Source organism: Gymnogyps californianus, chromosome 5, assembly GCF_018139145.2.
Source record: "Gymnogyps californianus isolate 813 chromosome 5, ASM1813914v2, whole genome shotgun sequence".
NCBI classification, from domain to species: Eukaryota; Metazoa; Chordata; class Aves; order Accipitriformes; family Cathartidae; genus Gymnogyps; species Gymnogyps californianus.
In genome coordinates, this window is record NC_059475.1 from 65,695,941 (window position 1) to 65,717,230 (window position 21,290).

At 58.8% G+C, this 21,290-nt stretch overlaps 2 protein-coding genes and 3 pseudogenes across 2 annotated transcripts; all 5 read right to left on the reverse strand.

Annotated features, from left to right (window-relative positions):
- The window catches only part of LOC127017051 (inositol 1,4,5-trisphosphate receptor-interacting protein-like 1), a 5,671-nt pseudogene extending 2,828 nt beyond the window's left edge, over positions 1–2,843 (reverse strand).
- Positions 2,844–3,199: 356 nt separating this feature from the next.
- Positions 3,200–4,718, reverse strand: LOC127017052 (inositol 1,4,5-trisphosphate receptor-interacting protein-like 1; annotated as a pseudogene).
- Positions 4,719–8,389: 3,671 nt separating this feature from the next.
- Positions 8,390–9,888, reverse strand: LOC127017053 (inositol 1,4,5-trisphosphate receptor-interacting protein-like 1). The gene is given in 4 exon segments (XM_050897935.1): positions 8,390–8,591; positions 8,593–8,834; positions 8,836–9,636; positions 9,829–9,888. Coding segments are annotated over 4 exon segments (1,305 nt in total).
- Positions 9,889–13,561: 3,673 nt separating this feature from the next.
- On the reverse strand, positions 13,562–15,059 carry LOC127017054 (inositol 1,4,5-trisphosphate receptor-interacting protein-like 1). Its single transcript, XM_050897936.1, is given in 5 exon segments — positions 13,562–13,671; positions 13,674–13,762; positions 13,764–14,005; positions 14,007–14,807; positions 15,000–15,059. Coding segments are annotated over 5 exon segments (1,302 nt in total).
- A 3,670-nt stretch (positions 15,060–18,729) lies between these two features.
- LOC127017055 (inositol 1,4,5-trisphosphate receptor-interacting protein-like 1) lies at positions 18,730–20,226 on the reverse strand (annotated as a pseudogene).
- Positions 20,227–21,290: the final 1,064 nt, after the last annotated feature.

Sequence of the window (21,290 nt, forward strand, 5' to 3'; positions counted from 1 at the left end):
CTGCTCCGCACGCTGCTGCATCCGCTCGTGCGTGGCCTCATCCAGCTCATCACCGACCATCTGCGGGTGCTGGATGATGGTTTGCGCAACCAGGGCGAGGAATTTTGTGGCCGCCATGGCCTGCAGAGGAGGGAGAGAAGGGGTTCAGTGGGGCTGGGAGGGAGGCAGCTGGCGGCGGGGGGAGCGGGGATGGGAGCCGCAGGGAGCTGGGGGCAGGTAGGAGAGGGGGTGAGGCAGCTGGGAGGTAGCAAGGCCTGCGCCCAGCCCCAGCGGCGGCGGTGACACCGTGCCCTGCCCAAGGCGCTCCTGTCAGCGGCTGGGCCCTCGATGCAGGGTGAGAACCCGCTCCCCGGGAGCCCGCATTTCTGCCTCGGCCCTCGTCCAGCCCAGCCTCCCCCAGGCGTGCACACTCACCGCTGGCCCAGGCTGTACTGGGGCAGCGCTGCCTGCTGGTGCCCCTGATAACCGCCCCCATTGTGACTCGTCCCTTGTGCTGTCACAGGCGCCAGAGTGCATCACAGGCACGCCCACCGGCCAGCCCCGGCCTTCGGCCCCACCCCAGCTCATGGAGAGCTGACCCCCGTGGGAGGGACCCCACGCTGGAGCAGGGGAAGAGTGGGAGGAGTCCTCCCCCCCGAGGAGGAAGGAGCGGCAGAAACAACATGGGAGGAACTGACCGCAACCCCCATTCCCGTCCCCCTGCTCCGCTGTGGGGGAGGAGGTAGAGGAATCGGGAGCAAAGCTGAGCCCAGGAAGAAGGGAGGGGTGGGGGGGAAGGTGTGTTTTTAAGATATGTTTCTCTTTCTTATTATCCTACTCTGATTTGATTGGTAACAAAATTAAACTGATTTCTTTTTCCCCAAGTCGAGTCTGTTTTGCCTGTGACCATAATGGGTGAGTGATCCCTCCCTGTCCTTGTCTCGACTCACGAGCCTTTCGTTGTATTTTCTCCTCCCCATCCCAGCGGGGCAGGGAGGAGTGAGCGAGCGGCTGCGTGGTGCTTTGTTGCCGGCTGGGCCTAAACCACGACAGCATGTATAAAGAATTACTCTTGTAGTTCTATACTTTGCATCCTAGCCGCTCTCCTGGGTTGGCACGGGCCAGTTGCAAAAGTTTCCTGACACTTCCATGGTTTGAAGTGGCTGCAGGGACAGCCGGCACTGCCCAACTCCCCCAAGACCTGCCGCCTGCCAGCCAGTCCCTCCCACACGCAGCCCAAGGGTGTCAGGGGCACAGAAACCCCCTCAGGCACCCCACGGCTATCTCGCAAGCCTGATATCTCCTGGCGGTGGAGGGAACCGTGTGCGCTGCTCAGAGGCGTTTGCGAAGCAGTATCTCAAACGCTGTGGCAGGCTTTCAGTGGCCGAACCCTGTCAGCGGGACGAGTTGCACGCCCCAACGCGACTGAGTTCCAGCATGAAGCTTCATGGTGACAGCACAGGCTGCTAGTTCAGGTGGCTCGTTCATCCAAGCCAGCTGTGAAGGCGGCCACTTCTCTAGAAGGCACATTGGCAGTGTAACATGGGCCGTGGTGGCTTCAGCAGACACTCAGGGACTCGCTGCACCTCTCGCTACACCCTGCAGCAGTGCTACTGATAGGAGTTGGCATTTTGCTCTCGCATTGGGGTTGGAGGAGAGGTTATTGGCAGCTCAGAGGCCGGTGCCAGGAGAGACAGACAGCACGAGCTGGCCCCGACTAGGCCTGCTGCAAAAAAAGGCAAGGGTGGGTGTTGTAACAGCACGTCCCTTGGAGAGCCCGGAAAAGCCACGTCCCTTGCGCTGATGGGCACCGGGCACCTGTTGGGCTTCTTTAGCACTCAGACATAGACAGTTCTTTTGACGTGACAATTATCGAAGAGCTTGCAAATCTTTGCCCATATACCGGATTTCCACTGGAGGTGTCCCAAAGACAGGTATGAGTGCACCTCTTCTGCCACACAGCTGTCATCAGGCCACTGCTTCTCATAAACGTGGCATGGACTGCGCAAGTGCATGCCTTGAAGTGGAGACATCTCAAAAGCTTTCTTTAAACTTGCTACACGTGTTAAGTCTCCCTCGTTAAGGTGGTGGGAACCTGAGCTTGCAGGTCACGAGAGGGTATGGTGAATGAGTCTTGTGCTCGTACAGGAGCCAGAGGAGCCAGAGCAGCCAGAGCCCCGCTCCGCAGTCGTGGCACTTGTTCCCTGGGCAAAGGGCTCTCCACTCGGACAGCGTGATACCCACCTCACTGAGGTTGCCCAGGGACAATGCTGTCGGGCTCCCAGGGCTTGGTTTGTGTATGGCTCCCAAGGAAGCCACTTCAGGCTCCCTACGGCACACAGGCAAAGTGCACAGCTACGGAGGGTGACAAATTATTCGGATTGCCCCAAGGCAGGGGCACGGACAGGTGGGGGAGCCTTAGTTACAGAATCAGTGAAACCAGAGCCCACTGCATCAGCTCTTCTGCAAAATGCTCCCTGACTCTGCGGCAGCTGAGCAGTCAGCACCCTAAGCCCGCTTTCCCTGATGAAGTGATGCACAGACACACACAGATGCAACGTTTGTTCAAACACGCCATTTATTGGCAAATTTGCACAGGGTAAAGCTCCCGGAGGGAATGGACTCTCTCGAAGAGGCAGGGTCAGCCGCTGTCCAGGTGGTAACGGGGGTCTCTGTCACAAGCCTCCTTGCACTGGCCCCTTCGGCTGCATCGGGTCCCACTCCCCAGAGCGTGCTTTTGCTGTGGAGGAAAGGCGCGGCAGCAATTCCCACTGCCGATAGAGCAGCATGTTCTCCGTGTCCAGCGTGCTCTGTTCTGCAGCACCAGTTCCATGGGGAGTGTCTAGGATGGCTAGATTCTCCATCGGGGCCCCAGTGAACACACGGAGGCACATCAGCGGTGCCTCTCACTTGCTCCCTGCCCAGCCGGAGCGGCCAGCAAGAATTTCTGGGCCCACGTGAAATCACCACCACGGCCGTGACAGTGCGAGGGGAAAGGAGGATGAAAGTCATCATTGTAGCCACCGTAGTCATCAGTGGCTGCTGCGCTGGGGAGACTGTCGAGAGGAGAACGCTGCCGCTCTTGGTAGAGTGCTGCTGGCAGGGTTTTCCCTCCCTTTCTGTGTCCCGCATTCTCCCCTCTTTTTCCCTGTGGTATGAGGTCATCATCTGCCGTCAGCTGTGAGCCCTGCAAACACAGCTCTGTGCACGAAGACCTCTTTCAGCGCCCGTAAATCAGCGGTCTTATGCGCATGTTGCAGCTCCTCGAACTCGCTCATTGCCTGGTCCTGGGTGGCCGGATCCTGCGCCAGGCGCTGGAAGAGGTTGAGTGGTTCGAGCGTCCGGAAGTCTGGGGGCAAGCTGATCTCCTCAGGCACCCTCTCGTTGCCTAAGAAGAAGTGGCCAAGGCGTTTCTCCTCCAGGCAGCAGCGCAGGTGCCGCATGATAATCCCCTCCTGCGCCAGCCTGACAGGGGTATGGTGGTCAGGAGGTGCCTCACGCTGTCTTCAGGTATAGGTGGAAAAGCCTGTGCCCACCAGGCTGCGGGCGCAGAGCTGCAGGCATTTGAGGTGGAGGCTGTCATGCGGGGCCTGCCTGGCCATGTGCCTGAAGAAGTTAAGCTCTGCCACAGCACAGTTCTCCGGCCGTGTCGTGCTGCTGGTAAACGACTGCCTCTGCCTACTCGATGCTCATGAAGTTGTCCAAGTTGCCTTGCTGCACCCCAAAAATCATCTCAATCAGGAGGGATCTCTTGGAGGCATTTGTGATTTGGAGCTTGCAGGAGCGGCTGGAGGGCAGCACCGTTAGACTGCATTTAGTCGACAGAGGCAAAACCTCCCAGGTTGTTGTCAGCAGTTCTTGGAACCAGCGGGCAGTTTTCTCGATATCTAGGTAGGAGCCGGTGCAGAGGGTGCGTAGGAGGCTGGGACCCTGATTTTTCCTCAGCTCCTCCTCGGGGTGGTGGAGGAAGCACAGCATGTCCCCACCAGCCGCTCCCTCGCGCAGGTACAACCAGCTCCACACGGAGGAATGAGTTCGTCGCTGGTAGTTCCCCTGCAGTGCTCAGCTCCAGGTGGAAGGCGTGCCCGTGGGGGGGCTTCAGGGGTACAAGCAGGCGGTAGACAGCATCATCCTTATGAGGAGTCCAGACTTTGATGGCTCTGTTCACCCTGATGGCTGGCTGCAGTCGTGGCAGGAAATCATTCTTGGAAAACATTTGGCATGCACACAGAAGCTTGTCCACCAGGTCCTTAACGAATTTGGACCTGTAGGGCAGGTCCTGCATGTGCTCCTGGAAGCGATTTTTCAAAAATCTTCCCACATCCAATGAAACAGCGGGGTTTTTCTTCTTCCTCCTCCGTATTCTCCGTGTTTCTGGAGCCGCCCTCCTTGCTGCTGCTGGCTGGCTGACGGCTCCTTTTCCTGAGCCACCAGCAGAGCCCGCAGAGCAGGACCAGGACTCCAGCAATCGCCCACAACTGCCACTGCTGCAAGGCAGCAAAGAGCAGGGCTCCCCAGGCCAAGCCGCTCTGCTCCTGGCTCCTCTGCTCCAGCTCCTGGAGCATCTGCTCCTGGCTCCTCTGCTCCAGCTCCTGCAGCAGCCGAGTCATCTCCTGGCTCAGCTGCTCCGCACGCTGCTGCATCTGCTTGTGCGTGGCCTCATCCAGCTCATCACCAACCATCTGCGGGTGCTGGATGATGGTTTGCGCAACCAGGGCGAGGAATTTTGTGGCCGCCATGGCCTGCAGAGGAGGGAGAGAAGGGGTTCAGTGGGGCTGGGAGGGAGGCAGCTGGCGGCGGGGGGAGCGGGGATGGGAGCCGCAGGGAGCTGGGGGCAGGTAGGAGAGGGGGTGAGGCAGCTGGGAGGCAGCAAGGCCTGCTCCCAGCCCCAGCGGCGGCGACACCGTGCCCTGCCCAAGGCGCTCCTGTCAGCGGCTGGGCCCTCGATGCAGGGTGAGAACCCACTCCCTGGGAGCCCGCATTTCTGCCCCGGCCCTCGCCCAGCCCAGCCTCCCCCGGGCGTGCACACTTACCGCTGGCCCAGGCTGTACTGGGGCAGCGCTGCCTGCTGGCGCCCCTGATAACCGCCCCCATTGTGACTCGTCCCCTGTGCTGTCACAGGTGCCAGAGCGCATCACAGGCATGCCCGCCGGCCAGCCCCGGCCTTCGGCCCCACCCCGGCTCAGCGACTCACAGCTGCCCCGGGCAGCCAAAGCCCCGACACCCACAAAGTACAGACCCACTCGGCAGGACAGGGCTGCCAGGGGCTCCCTTTACAAAGCAGACAGAAGCCCCCCGAACCCTTACCAAACATAAAATCGGGTGACGTGACCTGTGGATGCTTTGGCCACAAAGATGGGATCGGCTCCCTTAGTGGTGGCCTCTGAGCTTGTGGTCGTGCGTGTGCTCTTGGTGCCTTCATGACACCGATGGGTGGGTGGTGGTGTGTGTCCTGGTGGCGGGATGGGGCCTGTCCATGGCAGGATCTCTGTTCCTGCTGTGCCACTGCGAGAGGACATTGCTTCCAAAGAGACATTTCCCAAGGGTGATGAGGGGGTGCGGGTGGAGATTTCCCAGGGGGCAACTCCCACTGCCGATAGAGCACCGTCTTCTCCACGTCCAGCATGGTCAGTTCTGCGGTACCAACTCCCTGGGGAGTGTCTGGGACGGGCAGATTCTCCGCCCGGACCCCAGTGAACACATGGAGGCACACGAGCGGTGCCTCTCGCTTGGTCCCTGCCCAGATGGAGCTGCCAGGGAGGTTTCTCGGCCCACCTGAAATCGCCACCGTGGTCGTGACAGTGTGAAGGGAAAGCAGTGCAAAAATCATCTTTGTAGCCACGGTAGTCTCCACTCTTTTTCCCTGCGGTATGAAGTTGTCATCTAATCCACTAATTCCTTAAACAACTGAGAGCCGGCTCTTCTAAATTCAGGTCTTGAGTTTACTCTTCCCTTGGCCCATATCCCTCGAGATCGTGAATCCCACCAGGGCGTGATCTCTGCAGCCCAGCCTGCCACCAGTCTAGTTAGTTCATCTGTGTTGGTAAGCAACCGGTCCGGTAATGCTTCTCCTCTGGTCGGACTGTCTGTCAGCTGCATTAAGAAATTATCCTCAACGCACTCCAGGCGTCTCCTGGACTGCTTACAACTCGCTGTGCTGCATTTCCAGCAGATGTCAGGGTGATTCGAGTCCCCCAGCAGGATCAGAGGCTGCGAGCGTGATGCTTCCCGTAGTGGAAGGAAGAACGCTCTGCCAACATTCTCCCCTTGATCGGGTGACCTGTAGTAAACACCAACCGCAAGGTTTCCCTTGTTGGCTTGGCCTCTAACTTTCACCCATAAGCCCTCAACCTGTTCATCGCTGCTTTTCAAAGGCAGCTGTGTGCAATCAAGTCCATGTCTTTCATAGAGGGCAGCCCCCCGCCTCTCCTTCCTTGCCTGTCCTCCTGAACAGTTCATAGCCATTGATTGCAGCGTTCCGGCCGTGTGATTCGTCCTACCAAGTTTCAGTGACAGCTCTTAGATCATAGCTTTCGAGCTGCACAGTGGCTTCCAGCTCCTGCTGTTTGTTACCCGTGCTACGTGCATTGGTAGGGACACTTCAGCTGGGCTGTCGACTGTGTCACCTTTTCAGAGGAACAAGCCCTAATTCCATTGAGGCATTTCACAGGTGTTTCCCTGTTGGTTCCTATCCATCAGCAGCGCCTGGCTCTTCTCGGTTACGCAAAACTCCACCCCCTTCCCCCACTAAGTCCACTTTGGAGCTCTCCTTATAAGTCTGACCAGCTTGCTGGCAAAGCCACTCTTTCTTGCCCCACTTGGTCAGGTGAACGCCATCAGCTGCCAACAGACGCAGCTTCTCAAAGGTAGATCCGCGATCACAGAAGCCAAAACCTTGAGTACCAGCTAGGCAGCCAGGCATTCACCTGTTCAGGTCGTCTCCTCCTTCCTGAACCCCTTCCTCTGACTACTGGGAGAAGGGGAAAACACTGGTGCGCAACAGCAGCCGGGAGAGAGGAGTGAGAATAGGTGAGAGAAACAACTCTGCAGACACCAAGGTCAGTGAAGAAGGCGGGGGAGGAGGTGCTCCAGGTGCCAGAGCAGAGATTCCCTGGCAGCCCGTGGTGAAGACCGTGGTGAGGCAGGCTGTCCCCCTGCAGCTCATGGAAGTCAACAGTGGAGCAGATATCCAGCTGCAGCCCGTGGAGGACCCCACGCCTGAGCGGGTGGATGTGCCCGAAGGAGGCTGTGACCCTGTGGAGAGCCCGCGCTGGAGCAGGTTTTCTGGCAGGACTTGTGACCCCATGGGGGACCCAGGCTGGAGCAGTCCGTTTCTGAAGGACTGCGCCCCGTGGAAAGGACATGTGGAAAGGACCCATGCTGGAGCAGTTTGTGAAGAACTGCAGTCCGTGGGAAGGACCCACGTTGGAGAAATTCATGGAGGGCTGCCTCCCGTGGGAGGGACCCCATGCTGGAGCAGGGGGAGAGTGTGAGGAGGAAGGAGCGGCAGAGACAACGTGTGATGAACTGACTGCAAGCCCCATTCCCCGTCCCCCTGTGCCGCTCGGGGGGAGGAGGTAGAGAAATCAGGAGTGAAGTTGAGCCGGGGAAGAAGGGAGGGGTGGGGGAAGGTGTTTTAAGATTTGGTTTTATTACTCATTATCCTACTCTGATTTGATCGGTAATAAATTAAATTAATTTCCCTAAGTCGAGTCTGTTTTGCCCATGAAGGTAATTGCTGAGTATCTCCCAGTCCTTAGCTTGACCCACTGCCTTTCGCTGTATTTTTCTCCCCCTATCGTGCTGTGGAGGGGGAGTGATAGAGCAGCTTGGTGGGCACCTGGCGTCCAGCCAAGGTCAACCCACCACAAGCAGTCCGCAGTCCGCACCCTATGCCTGCGTTCCCCAACAAAGTGATGCACAGACACTCACAGACGCAGCGTTTGTTCCAGCAAGCCATTTATTGGCATCTTTGCACAGGGTAAAGCTCCCGGAGGGAATGGACTCTCTCCAAGAGGGAGGGCAGTCACCATCCAGGTGGTAACGGGAGTCTCTGTCACAAGCCTCCTTGCAATGGCCCCTTCAGCTGCATCGGGTCAGACCCTCCGGAGTGTGCTTTTGCTGAGGAGGTAACGTGTGGGAGCAAGCCCAGTGTTCCCCAGTGAACACACGGAATCCTTGTATCCCCTGTTGTCGTCACCAGCTCCTTTGCACGGGGAGACTGTCAGGACAAGGACGCTGACGGTCTTGGTAGAGTGCTGCCGGGCAGGGTTTTCCCTCCCCTTTCTGTGTCCCGCATTCTCCCCTCTTTTTCCCTGTGGTATGAGGTCATCATCTGCCGTCAGCTGTGAGCCCTGCAAACACAGCTCTGTGCACGAAGACCTCTTTCAGCGCCCGTAAATCAGCGGTCTTATGCGCAATGTTGCAGCTCCTCGAACTCGCTCATTGCCTGGTCCTGGGTGGCCGGATCCTGCGCCAGGCGCTGGAAGAGGTTGAGTGGTTCGAGCGTCCGGAAGTCTGGGGGCAAGCTGATCTCCTCAGGCACCCTCTCGTTGCCTAAGAAGAAGTGGCCAAGGCGTTTCTCCTCCAGGCAGCAGCGCAGGTGCCGCATGATAATCCCTCCTGCGCCAGCCTGACAGGGGTATGGTGGTCAGGAGGTGCCTCACCGCTGTCTTCAAGGTATAGGTGGAAAAGCCTGTGCCCACCAGGCTGCGGGCGCAGAGCTGCAGGCATTTGAGGTGGAGGCTGTCGTGCGGGGCCTGCCTGGCCATGTGCCTGAAGAAGTTAAGCTCTGCCACAGCACAGTTCTCCGGCCGTGTCGTGCTGCTGGTAAACGACTGCCTCTGCCTACTCGATGCTCATGAAGTTGTCCAAGTTGCCTTGCTGCACCCCAAAAATCATCTCAATCAGGAGGGATCTCTTGGAGGCATTTGTGATTTGGAGCTTGCAGGAGCGGCTGGAGGGCAGCACCGTTAGACTGCATTTAGTCGACAGAGGCAAAACCTCCCAGGTTGTTGTCAGCAGTTCTTGGAACCAGCGGGCAGTTTTCTCGATATCTAGGTAGGAGCCGGTGCAGAGGGTGCGTAGGAGGCTGGGACCCTGATTTTTCCTCAGCTCCTCCTCGGGGTGGTGGAGGAAGCACAGCATGTCCCCCACCAGCCGCTCCCTCGCGCAGGTACAAACCAGCTCCACACGGAGGAATGAGTTCGTCGCTGGTAGTTCCCCTGCAGTGCTCAGCTCCAGGTGGAAGGCGTGCCCGTGGGGGGGCTTCAGGGGTACAAGCAGGCGGTAGACAGCATCATCCTTATGAGGAGTCCAGACTTTGATGGCTCTGTTCACCCTGATGGCTGGCTGCAGTCGTGGCAGGAAATCATTCTTGGAAAACATTTGGCATGCACACAGAAGCTTGTCCACCAGGTCCTTAACGAATTTGGACCTGTAGGGCAGGTCCTGCACGTGCTCCTGGAAGCGATTTTTCAAAAATCTTCCCACATCCAATGAAACAGCGGGGTTTTCTTCTTCCTCCTCCGTATTCTCCGTGTTTCTGGAGCCGCCCTCCTTGCTGCTGCTGGCTGGCTGACGGCTCCTTTTCCTGAGCCACCAGCAGAGCCCGCAGAGCAGGACCAGGACTCCAGCAATCGCCCACAACTGCCACTGCTGCAAGGCAGCAAAGAGCAGGGCTCCCCAGGCCAAGCCGCTCTGCTCCTGGCTCCTCTGCTCCAGCTCCTGGAGCATCTGCTCCTGGCTCCTCTGCTCCAGCTCCTGCAGCAGCCGAGTCATCTCCTGGCTCAGCTGCTCCGCACGCTGCTGCATGCGCTCGTGCGTGGCCTCATCCAGCTCATCACCGACCATCTGCGGGTGCTGGATGATGGTTTGCGCAACCAGGGCGAGGAATTTTGTGGCCGCCATGGCCTGCAGAGGAGGGAGAGAAGGGGTTCAGTGGGGCTGGGAGGGAGGCAGCTGGCGGCGGGGGGAGCGGGGATGGGAGCCGCAGGGAGCTGGGGGCAGGTAGGAGAGGGGGCGAGGCAGCTGGGAGGCAGCAAGGCCTGCTCCCAGCCCCAGCGGCGGCGACACCGTGCCCTGCCCAAGGCGCTCCTGTCAGCGGCTGGGCCCTCGATGCAGGGTGAGAACCCACTCCCTGGGAGCCCGCATTTCTGCCCCGGCCCTCGCCCAGCCCAGCCTCCCCCGGGCGTGCACACTTACCGCTGGCCCAGGCTGTACTGGGGCAGCGCTGCCTGCTGGCGCCCCTGATAACCGCCCCCATTGTGACTCGTCCCCTGTGCTGTCACAGGTGCCAGAGCGCATCACAGGCATGCCCGCCGGCCAGCCCCGGCCTTCGGCCCCACCCCGGCTCAGCGACTCACAGCTGCCCCGGGCAGCCAAAGCCCCGACACCCACAAAGTACAGACCCACTCGGCAGGACAGGGCTGCCAGGGGCTCCCTTTACAAAGCAGACAGAAGCCCCCCGAACCCTTACCAAACATAAAATCGGGTGACGTGACCTGTGGATGCTTTGGCCACAAAGATGGGATCGGCTCCCTTAGTGGTGGCCTCTGAGCTTGTGGTCGTGCGTGTGCTCTTGGTGCCTTCATGACACCGATGGGTGGGTGGTGGTGTGTGTCCTGGTGGCGGGATGGGGCCTGTCCATGGCAGGATCTCTGTTCCTGCTGTGCCACTGCGAGAGGACATTGCTTCCAAAGAGACATTTCCCAAGGGTGATGAGGGGGTGCGGGTGGAGATTTCCCAGGGGGCAACTCCCACTGCCGATAGAGCACCGTCTTCTCCACGTCCAGCATGGTCAGTTCTGCGGTACCAACTCCCTGGGGAGTGTCTGGGACGGGCAGATTCTCCGCCCGGACCCCAGTGAACACATGGAGGCACACGAGCGGTGCCTCTCGCTTGGTCCCTGCCCAGATGGAGCTGCCAGGGAGGTTTCTCGGCCCACCTGAAATCGCCACCGTGGTCGTGACAGTGTGAAGGGAAAGCAGTGCAAAAATCATCTTTGTAGCCACGGTAGTCTCCACTCTTTTTCCCTGCGGTATGAAGTTGTCATCTAATCCACTAATTCCTTAAACAACTGAGAGCCGGCTCTTCTAAAATTCAGGGTCTTGAGTTTACTCTTCCCTTGGCCCATATCCCTCGAGATCGTGAATCCCACCAGGGCGTGATCTCTGCAGCCCAGCCTGCCACCAGTCTAGTTAGTTCATCTGTGTTGGTAAGCAACCGGTCCGGTAATGCTTCTCCTCTGGTCGGACTGTCTGTCAGCTGCATTAAGAAATTATCCTCAACACACTCCAGGCGTCTCCTGGACTGCTTACAACTCGCTGTGCTGCATTTCCAGCAGATGTCAGGGTGATTCGAGTCCCCCAGCAGGATCAGAGGCTGCGAGCGTGATGCTTCCCGTAGTGGAAGGAAGAACGCTCTGCCAACATTCTCCCCTTGATCGGGTGACCTGTAGTAAACACCAACCGCAAGGTTTCCCTTGTTGGCTTGGCCTCTAACTTTCACCCATAAGCCCTCAACCTGTTCATCGCTGCTTTTCAAAGGCAGCTGTGTGCAATCAAGCCCATGTCTTTCATAGAGGGCAGCCCCCCGCCTCTCCTTCCTTGCCTGTCCCTCCTGAACAGTTCATAGCCATTGATTGCAGCGTTCCGGCCGTGTGATTCGTCCTACCAAGTTTCAGTGACAGCTCTTAGATCATAGCTTTCGAGCTGCACAGTGGCTTCCAGCTCCTGCTGTTTGTTACCCGTGCTACGTGCATTGGTAGGGACACTTCAGCTGGGCTGTCGACTGTGTCACCTTTTCAGAGGAACAAGCCCTAATTCCATTGAGGCATTTCACAGGTGTTTCCCTGTTGGTTCCTATCCATCAGCAGCGCCTGGCTCTTCTCGGTTACGCAAAACTCCACCCCCTTCCCCCACTAAGTCCACTTTGGAGCTCTCCTTATAAGTCTGACCAGCTTGCTGGCAAAGCCACTCTTTCTTGCCCCACTTGGTCAGGTGAACGCCATCAGCTGCCAACAGACGCAGCTTCTCAAAGGTAGATCCGCGATCACAGAAGCCAAAACCTTGAGTACCAGCTAGGCAGCCAGGCATTCACCTGTTCAGGTCGTCTCCTCCTTCCTGAACCCCTTCCTCTGACTACTGGGAGAAGGGGAAAACACTGGTGCGCAACAGCAGCCGGGAGAGAGGAGTGAGAATAGGTGAGAGAAACAACTCTGCAGACACCAAGGTCAGTGAAGAAGGCGGGGGAGGAGGTGCTCCAGGTGCCAGAGCAGAGATTCCCTGGCAGCCCGTGGTGAAGACCGTGGTGAGGCAGGCTGTCCCCCTGCAGCTCATGGAAGTCAACAGTGGAGCAGATATCCAGCTGCAGCCCGTGGAGGACCCCACGCCTGAGCGGGTGGATGTGCCCGAAGGAGGCTGTGACCCTGTGGAGAGCCCGCGCTGGAGCAGGTTTTCTGGCAGGACTTGTGACCCCATGGGGGACCCAGGCTGGAGCAGTCCGTTTCTGAAGGACTGCGCCCCGTGGAAAGGACATGTGGAAAGGACCCATGCTGGAGCAGTTTGTGAAGAACTGCAGTCCGTGGGAAGGACCCACGTTGGAGAAATTCATGGAGGGCTGCCTCCCGTGGGAGGGACCCCATGCTGGAGCAGGGGGAGAGTGTGAGGAGGAAGGAGCGGCAGAGACAACGTGTGATGAACTGACTGCAAGCCCCATTCCCCGTCCCCCTGTGCCGCTCGGGGGAGGAGGTAGAGAAATCAGGAGTGAAGTTGAGCCGGGGAAGAAGGGAGGGGTGGGGGAAGGTGTTTTAAGATTTGGTTTTATTACTCATTATCCTACTCTGATTTGATCGGTAATAAATTAAATTAATTTCCCTAAGTCGAGTCTGTTTTGCCCATGAAGGTAATTGCTGAGTATCTCCCAGTCCTTAGCTTGACCCACTGCCTTTCGCTGTATTTTTCTCCCCCTATCGTGCTGTGGAGGGGGAGTGATAGAGCAGCTTGGTGGGCACCTGGCGTCCAGCCAAGGTCAACCCACCACAAGCAGTCCGCAGTCCGCACCCTATGCCTGCGTTCCCCAACAAAGTGATGCACAGACACTCACAGACGCAGCGTTTGTTCCAGCAAGCCATTTATTGGCATCTTTGCACAGGGTAAAGCTCCCGGAGGGAATGGACTCTCTCCAAGAGGGAGGGCAGTCACCATCCAGGTGGTAACGGGAGTCTCTGTCACAAGCCTCCTTGCAATGGCCCCTTCAGCTGCATCGGGTCAGACCCTCCGGAGTGTGCTTTTGCTGAGGAGGTAACGTGTGGGAGCAAGCCCAGTGTTCCCCAGTGAACACACGGAATCCTTGTATCCCCTGTTGTCGTCACCAGCTCCTTTGCACGGGGAGACTGTCAGGACAAGGACGCTGACGGTCTTGGTAGAGTGCTGCCGGGCAGGGTTTTCCCTCCCCTTTCTGTGTCCCGCATTCTCCCCTCTTTTTCCCTGTGGTATGAGGTCATCATCTGCCGTCAGCTGTGAGCCCTGCAAACACAGCTCTGTGCACGAAGACCTCTTTCAGCGCCCGTAAATCAGCGGTCTTATGCGCAATGTTGCAGCTCCTCGAACTCGCTCATTGCCTGGTCCTGGGTGGCCGGATCCTGCGCCAGGCGCTGGAAGAGGTTGAGTGGTTCGAGCGTCCGGAAGTCTGGGGCAAGCTGATCTCCTCAGGCACCCTCTCGTTGCCTAAGAAGAAGTGGCCAAGGCGTTTCTCCTCCAGGCAGCAGCGCAGGTGCCGCATGATAATCCCTCCTGCGCCAGCCTGACAGGGGTATGGTGGTCAGGAGGTGCCTCACCGCTGTCTTCAAGGTATAGGTGGAAAAGCCTGTGCCCACCAGGCTGCGGGCGCAGAGCTGCAGGCATTTGAGGTGGAGGCTGTCGTGCGGGGCCTGCCTGGCCATGTGCCTGAAGAAGTTAAGCTCTGCCACAGCACAGTTCTCCGGCCGTGTCGTGCTGCTGGTAAACGACTGCCTCTGCCTACTCGATGCTCATGAAGTTGTCCAAGTTGCCTTGCTGCACCCCAAAAATCATCTCAATCAGGAGGGATCTCTTGGAGGCATTTGTGATTTGGAGCTTGCAGGAGCGGCTGGAGGGCAGCACCGTTAGACTGCATTTAGTCGACAGAGGCAAAACCTCCCAGGTTGTTGTCAGCAGTTCTTGGAACCAGCGGGCAGTTTTCTCGATATCTAGGTAGGAGCCGGTGCAGAGGGTGCGTAGGAGGCTGGGACCCTGATTTTTCCTCAGCTCCTCCTCGGGGTGGTGGAGGAAGCACAGCATGTCCCCCACCAGCCGCTCCCTCGCGCAGGTACAAACCAGCTCCACACGGAGGAATGAGTTCGTCGCTGGTAGTTCCCCTGCAGTGCTCAGCTCCAGGTGGAAGGCGTGCCCGTGGGGGGGCTTCAGGGGTACAAGCAGGCGGTAGACAGCATCATCCTTATGAGGAGTCCAGACTTTGATGGCTCTGTTCACCCTGATGGCTGGCTGCAGTCGTGGCAGGAAATCATTCTTGGAAAACATTTGGCATGCACACAGAAGCTTGTCCACCAGGTCCTTAACGAATTTGGACCTGTAGGGCAGGTCCTGCACGTGCTCCTGGAAGCGATTTTTCAAAAATCTTCCCACATCCAATGAAACAGCGGGGTTTTCTTCTTCCTCCTCCGTATTCTCCGTGTTTCTGGAGCCGCCCTCCTTGCTGCTGCTGGCTGGCTGACGGCTCCTTTTCCTGAGCCACCAGCAGAGCCCGCAGAGCAGGACCAGGACTCCAGCAATCGCCCACAACTGCCACTGCTGCAAGGCAGCAAAGAGCAGGGCTCCCCAGGCCAAGCCGCTCTGCTCCTGGCTCCTCTGCTCCAGCTCCTGGAGCATCTGCTCCTGGCTCCTCTGCTCCAGCTCCTGCAGCAGCCGAGTCATCTCCTGGCTCAGCTGCTCCGCACGCTGCTGCATGCGCTCGTGCGTGGCCTCATCCAGCTCATCACCGACCATCTGCGGGTGCTGGATGATGGTTTGCGCAACCAGGGCGAGGAATTTTGTGGCCGCCATGGCCTGCAGAGGAGGGAGAGAAGGGGTTCAGTGGGGCTGGGAGGGAGGCAGCTGGCGGCGGGGGGAGCGGGGATGGGAGCCGCAGGGAGCTGGGGGCAGGTAGGAGAGGGGGCGAGGCAGCTGGGAGGCAGCAAGGCCTGCTCCCAGCCCCAGCGGCGGCGGCGACACCGTGCCCTGCCCAAGGCGCTCCTGTCAGCGGCTGGGCCCTCGATGCAGGGTGAGAACCCACTCCCTGGGAGCCCGCATTTCTGCCCCGGCCCTCGCCCAGCCCAGCCTCCCCCGGGCGTGCACACTTACCGCTGGCCCAGGCTGTACTGGGGCAGCGCTGCCTGCTGGTGCCCCTGATAACCGCCCCCATTGTGACTCGTCCCCTGTGCTGTCACAGGTGCCAGAGCGCATCACAGGCATGCCCGCCGGCCAGCCCCGGCCTTCGGCCCCACCCTGGCTCAGCGACTCACAGCTGCCCCGGGCAGCCAAAGCCCCGACACCCACAAAGTACAGACCCACTCGGCAGGACAGGGCTGCCAGGGGCTCCCTTTACAAAGCAGACAGAAGCCCCCCGAACCCTTACCAAACATAAAATCGGGTGACGTGACCTGTGGATGCTTTGGCCACAAAGATGGGATCGGCTCCCTTAGTGGTGGCCTCTGAGCTTGTGGTCGTGCGTGTGCTCTTGGTGCCTTCATGACACCGATGGGTGGGTGGTGGTGTGTGTCCTGGTGGCGGGATGGGCCTGTCCATGGCAGGATCTCTGTTCCTGCTGTGCCACTGCGAGAGGACATTGCTTCCAAAGAGACATTTCCCAAGGGTGATGAGGGGTGCGGGTGGAGATTTCCCAGGGGGCAACTCCCACTGCCGATAGAGCACCGTCTTCTCCACGTCCAGCATGGTCAGTTCTGCGGTACCAACTCCCTGGGGAGTGTCTGGGACGGGCAGATTCTCCGCCCGGACCCCAGTGAACACATGGAGGCACACGAGCGGTGCCTCTCGCTTGGTCCCTGCCCAGATGGAGCTGCCAGGGAGGTTTCTCGGCCCACCTGAAATCGCCACCGTGGTCGTGACAGTGTGAAGGGAAAGCAGTGCAAAAATCATCTTTGTAGCCACGGTAGTCTCCACTCTTTTTCCCTGCGGTATGAAGTTGTCATCTAATCCACTAATTCCTTAAACAACTGAGAGCCGGCTCTTCTAAAATTCAGGGTCTTGAGTTTACTCTTCCCTTGGCCCATATCCCTCGAGATCGTGAATCCCACCAGGGCGTGATCTCTGCAGCCCAGCCTGCCACCAGTCTAGTTAGTTCATCTGTGTTGGTAAGCAACCGGTCCGGTAATGCTTCTCCTCTGGTCGGACTGTCTGTCAGCTGCATTAAGAAATTATCCTCAACACACTCCAGGCGTCTCCTGGACTGCTTACAACTCGCTGTGCTGCATTTCCAGCAGATGTCAGGGTGATTCGAGTCCCCCAGCAGGATCAGAGGCTGCGAGCGTGATGCTTCCCGTAGTGGAAGGAAGAACGCTCTGCCAACATTCTCCCTTGATCGGGTGACCTGTAGTAAACACCAACCGCAAGGTTTCCCTTGTTGGCTTGGCCTCTAACTTTCACCCATAAGCCCTCAACCTGTTCATCGCTGCTTTTCAAAGGCAGCTGTGTGCAATCAAGCCCATGTCTTTCATAGAGGGCAGCCCCCGCCTCTCCTTCCTTGCCTGTCCCTCCTGAACAGTTCATAGCCATTGATTGCAGCGTTCCGGCCGTGTGATTCGTCCTACCAAGTTTCAGTGACAGCTCTTAGATCATAGCTTTCGAGCTGCACAGTGGCTTCCAGCTCCTGCTGTTTGTTACCCGTGCTACGTGCATTGGTAGGGACACTTCAGCTGGGCTGTCGACTGTGTCACCTTTTCAGAGGAACAAGCCCTAATTCCATTGAGGCATTTCACAGGTGTTTCCCTGTTGGTTCCTATCCATCAGCAGCGCCTGGCTCTTCTCGGTTACGCAAAACTCCACCCCCTTCCCCACTAAGTCCACTTTGGAGCTCTCCTTATAAGTCTGACCAGCTTGCTGGCAAAGCCACTCTTTCTTGCCCCACTTGGTCAGGTGAACGCCATCAGCTGCCAACAGACGCAGCTTCTCAAAGGTAGATCCGCGATCACAGAAGCCAAAACCTTGAGTACCAGCTAGGCAGCCAGGCATTCACCTGTTCAGGTCGTCTCCTCCTTCCTGAACCCCTTCCTCTGACTACTGGGAGAAGGGGAAAACACTGGTGCGCAACAGCAGCCGGGAGAGAGGAGTGAGAATAGGTGAGAGAAACAACTCTGCAGACACCAAGGTCAGTGAAGAAGGCGGGGGAGGAGGTGCTCCAGGTGCCAGAGCAGAGATTCCCTGGCAGCCCGTGGTGAAGACCGTGGTGAGGCAGGCTGTCCCCTGCAGCTCATGGAAGTCAACAGTGGAGCAGATATCCAGCTGCAGCCCGTGGAGGACCCCACGCCTGAGCGGGTGGATGTGCCCGAAGGAGGCTGTGACCCTGTGGAGAGCCCGCGCTGGAGCAGGTTTTCTGGCAGGACTTGTGACCCCATGGGGGACCCAGGCTGGAGCAGTCCGTTTCTGAAGGACTGCGCCCCGTGGAAAGGACATGTGGAAAGGACCCATGCTGGAGCAGTTTGTGAAGAACTGCAGTCCGTGGGAAGGACCCACGTTGGAGAAATTCATGGAGGGCTGCCTCCCGTGGGAGGGACCCCATGCTGGAGCAGGGGGAGAGTGTGAGGAGGAAGGAGCGGCAGAGACAACGTGTGATGAACTGACTGCAAGCCCCATTCCCCGTCCCCCTGTGCCGCTCGGGGGGAGGAGGTAGAGAAATCAGGAGTGAAGTTGAGCCGGGGAAGAAGGGAGGGGTGGGGGAAGGTGTTTTAAGATTTGGTTTTATTACTCATTATCCTACTCTGATTTGATCGGTAATAAATTAAATTAATTTCCCTAAGTCGAGTCTGTTTTGCCCATGAAGGTAATTGCTGAGTATCTCCCAGTCCTTAGCTTGACCCACTGCCTTTCGCTGTATTTTTCTCCCCCTATCGTGCTGTGGAGGGGAGTGATAGAGCAGCTTGGTGGGCACCTGGCGTCCAGCCAAGGTCAACCCACCACAAGCAGTCCGCAGTCCGCACCCTATGCCTGCGTTCCCCAACAAAGTGATGCACAGACACTCACAGACGCAGCGTTTGTTCCAGCAAGCCATTTATTGGCATCTTTGCACAGGGTAAAGCTCCCGGAGGGAATGGACTCTCTCCAAGAGGGAGGGCAGTCACCATCCAGGTGGTAACGGGAGTCTCTGTCACAAGCCTCCTTGCAATGGCCCCTTCAGCTGCATCGGGTCAGACCCTCCGGAGTGTGCTTTTGCTGAGGAGGTAACGTGTGGGAGCAAGCCCAGTGTTCCCCAGTGAACACACGGAATCCTTGTATCCCCTGTTGTCGTCACCAGCTCCTTTGCACGGGGAGACTGTCAGGACAAGGACGCTGACGGTCTTGGTAGAGTGCTGCCGGGCAGGGTTTTCCCTCCCCTTTCTGTGTCCCGCATTCTCCCCTCTTTTTCCCTGTGGTATGAGGTCATCATCTGCCGTCAGCTGTGAGCCCTGCAAACACAGCTCTGTGCACGAAGACCTCTTTCAGCGCCCGTAAATCAGCGGTCTTATGCGCAATGTTGCAGCTCCTCGAACTCGCTCATTGCCTGGTCCTGGGTGGCCGGATCCTGCGCCAGGCACTGGAAGAGGTTGAGTGGTTCGAGCGTCCGGAAGTCTGGGGGCAGCTGATCTCCTCAGGCACCCTCTCGTTGCCTAAGAAGAAGTGGCCAAGGCGTTTCTCCTCCAGGCAGCAGCGCAGGTGCCGCATGATAATCCCTCCTGCGCCAGCCTGACAGGGGTATGGTGGTCAGGAGGTGCCTCACCGCTGTCTTCAAGGTATAGGTGGAAAAGCCTGTGCCCACCAGGCTGCGGGCGCAGAGCTGCAGGCATTTGAGGTGGAGGCTGTCGTGCGGGGCCTGCCTGGCCATGTGCCTGAAGAAGTTAAGCTCTGCCACAGCACAGTTCTCCGGCCGTGTCGTGCTGCTGGTAAACGACTGCCTCTGCCTACTCGATGCTCATGAAGTTGTCCAAGTTGCCTTGCTGCACCCCAAAAATCATCTCAATCAGGAGGATCTCTTGGAGGCATTTGTGATTTGGAGCTTGCAGGAGCGGCTGGAGGGCAGCACCGTTAGACTGCATTTAGTCGACAGAGGCAAAACCTCCCAGGTTGTTGTCAGCAGTTCTTGGAACCAGCGGGCAGTTTTCTCGATATCTAGGTAGGAGCCGGTGCAGAGGGTGCGTAGGAGGCTGGGACCCTGATTTTTCCTCAGCTCCTCCTCGGGGTGGTGGAGGAAGCACAGCATGTCCCCCACCAGCCGCTCCCTCGCGCAGGTACAAACCAGCTCCACACGGAGGAATGAGTTCGTCGCTGGTAGTTCCCCTGCAGTGCTCAGCTCCAGGTGGAAGGCGTGCCCGTGGGGGGGCTTCAGGGGTACAAGCAGGCGGTAGACAGCATCATCCTTATGAGGAGTCCAGACTTTGATGGCTCTGTTCACCCTGATGGCTGGCTGCAGTCGTGGCAGGAAATCATTCTTGGAAAACATTTGGCATGCACACAGAAGCTTGTCCACCAGGTCCTTAACGAATTTGGACCTGTAGGGCAGGTCCTGCACGTGCTCCTGGAAGCGATTTTTCAAAAATCTTCCCACATCCAATGAAACAGCGGGGTTTTCTTCTTCCTCCTCCGTATTCTCCGTGTTTCTGGAGCCGCCCTCCTTGCTGCTGCTGGCTGGCTGACGGCTCCTTTTCCTGAGCCACCAGCAGAGCCCGCAGAGCAGGACCAGGACTCCAGCAATCGCCCACAACTGCCACTGCTGCAAGGCAGCAAAGAGCAGGGCTCCCCAGGCCAAGCCGCTCTGCTCCTGGCTCCTCTGCTCCAGCTCCTGGAGCATCTGCTCCTGGCTCCTCTGCTCCAGCTCCTGCAGCAGCCGAGTCATCTCCTGGCTCAGCTGCTCCGCACGCTGCTGCATGCGCTCGTGCGTGGCCTCATCCAGCTCATCACCGACCATCTGCGGGTGCTGGATGATGGTTTGCGCAACCAGGGCGAGGAATTTTGTGGCCGCCATGGCCTGCAGAGGAGGGAGAGAAGGGGTTCAGTGGGGCTGGGAGGGAGGCAGCTGGCGGCGGGGGAGCGGGGATGGGAGCCGCAGGGAGCTGGGGGCAGGTAGGAGAGGGGGCGAGGCAGCTGGGAGGCAGCAAGGCCTGCGCCCAGCCCCAGCGGCGGCGGCGACACCGTGCCCTGCCCAAGGCGCTCCTGTCAGCGGCTGGGCCCTCGATGCAGGGTGAGAACCCACTCCCTGGGAGCCCGCATTTCTGCCCCGGCCCTCGCCAGCCCAGCCTCCCCCGGGCGTGCACACTTACCGCTGGCCCAGGCTGTACTGGGGCAGCGCTGCCTGCTGGCGCCCCTGATAACCGCCCCCATTGTGACTCGTCCCCTGTGCTGTCACAGGTGCCAGAGCGCATCACAGGCATGCCCGCCGGCCAGCCCCGGCCTTCGGCCCCACCCCGGCTCAGCGACTCACAGCTGCCCCGGGCAGCCAAAGCCCCGACACCCACAAAGTACAGACCCACTCGGCAGGACAGGGCTGCCAGGGGCTCCCTTTACAAAGCAGACAGAAGCCCCCCGAACCCTTACCAAACATAAAATCGGGTGACGTGACCTGTGGATGCTTTGGCCACAAAGATGGGATCGGCTCCCTTAGTGGTGGCCTCTGAGCTTGTGGTCGTGCGTGTGCTCTTGGTGCCTTCATGACACCGATGGGTGGGTGGTGGTGTGTGTCCTGGTGGCGGGATGGGGCCTGTCCATGGCAGGATCTCTGTTCCTGCTGTGCCACTGCGAGAGGACATTGCTTCCAAAGAGACATTTCCCAAGGGTGATGAGGGGGTGCGGGTGGAGATTTCCCAGGGGGCAACTCCCACTGCCGATAGAGCACCGTCTTCTCCACGTCCAGCATGGTCAGTTCTGCGGTACCAACTCCCTGGGAGTGTCTGGGACGGGCAGATTCTCCGCCCGGACCCCAGTGAACACATGGAGGCACACGAGCGGTGCCTCTCGCTTGGTCCCTGCCCAGATGGAGCTGCCAGGGAGGTTTCTCGGCCCACCTGAAATCGCCACCGTGGTCGTGACAGT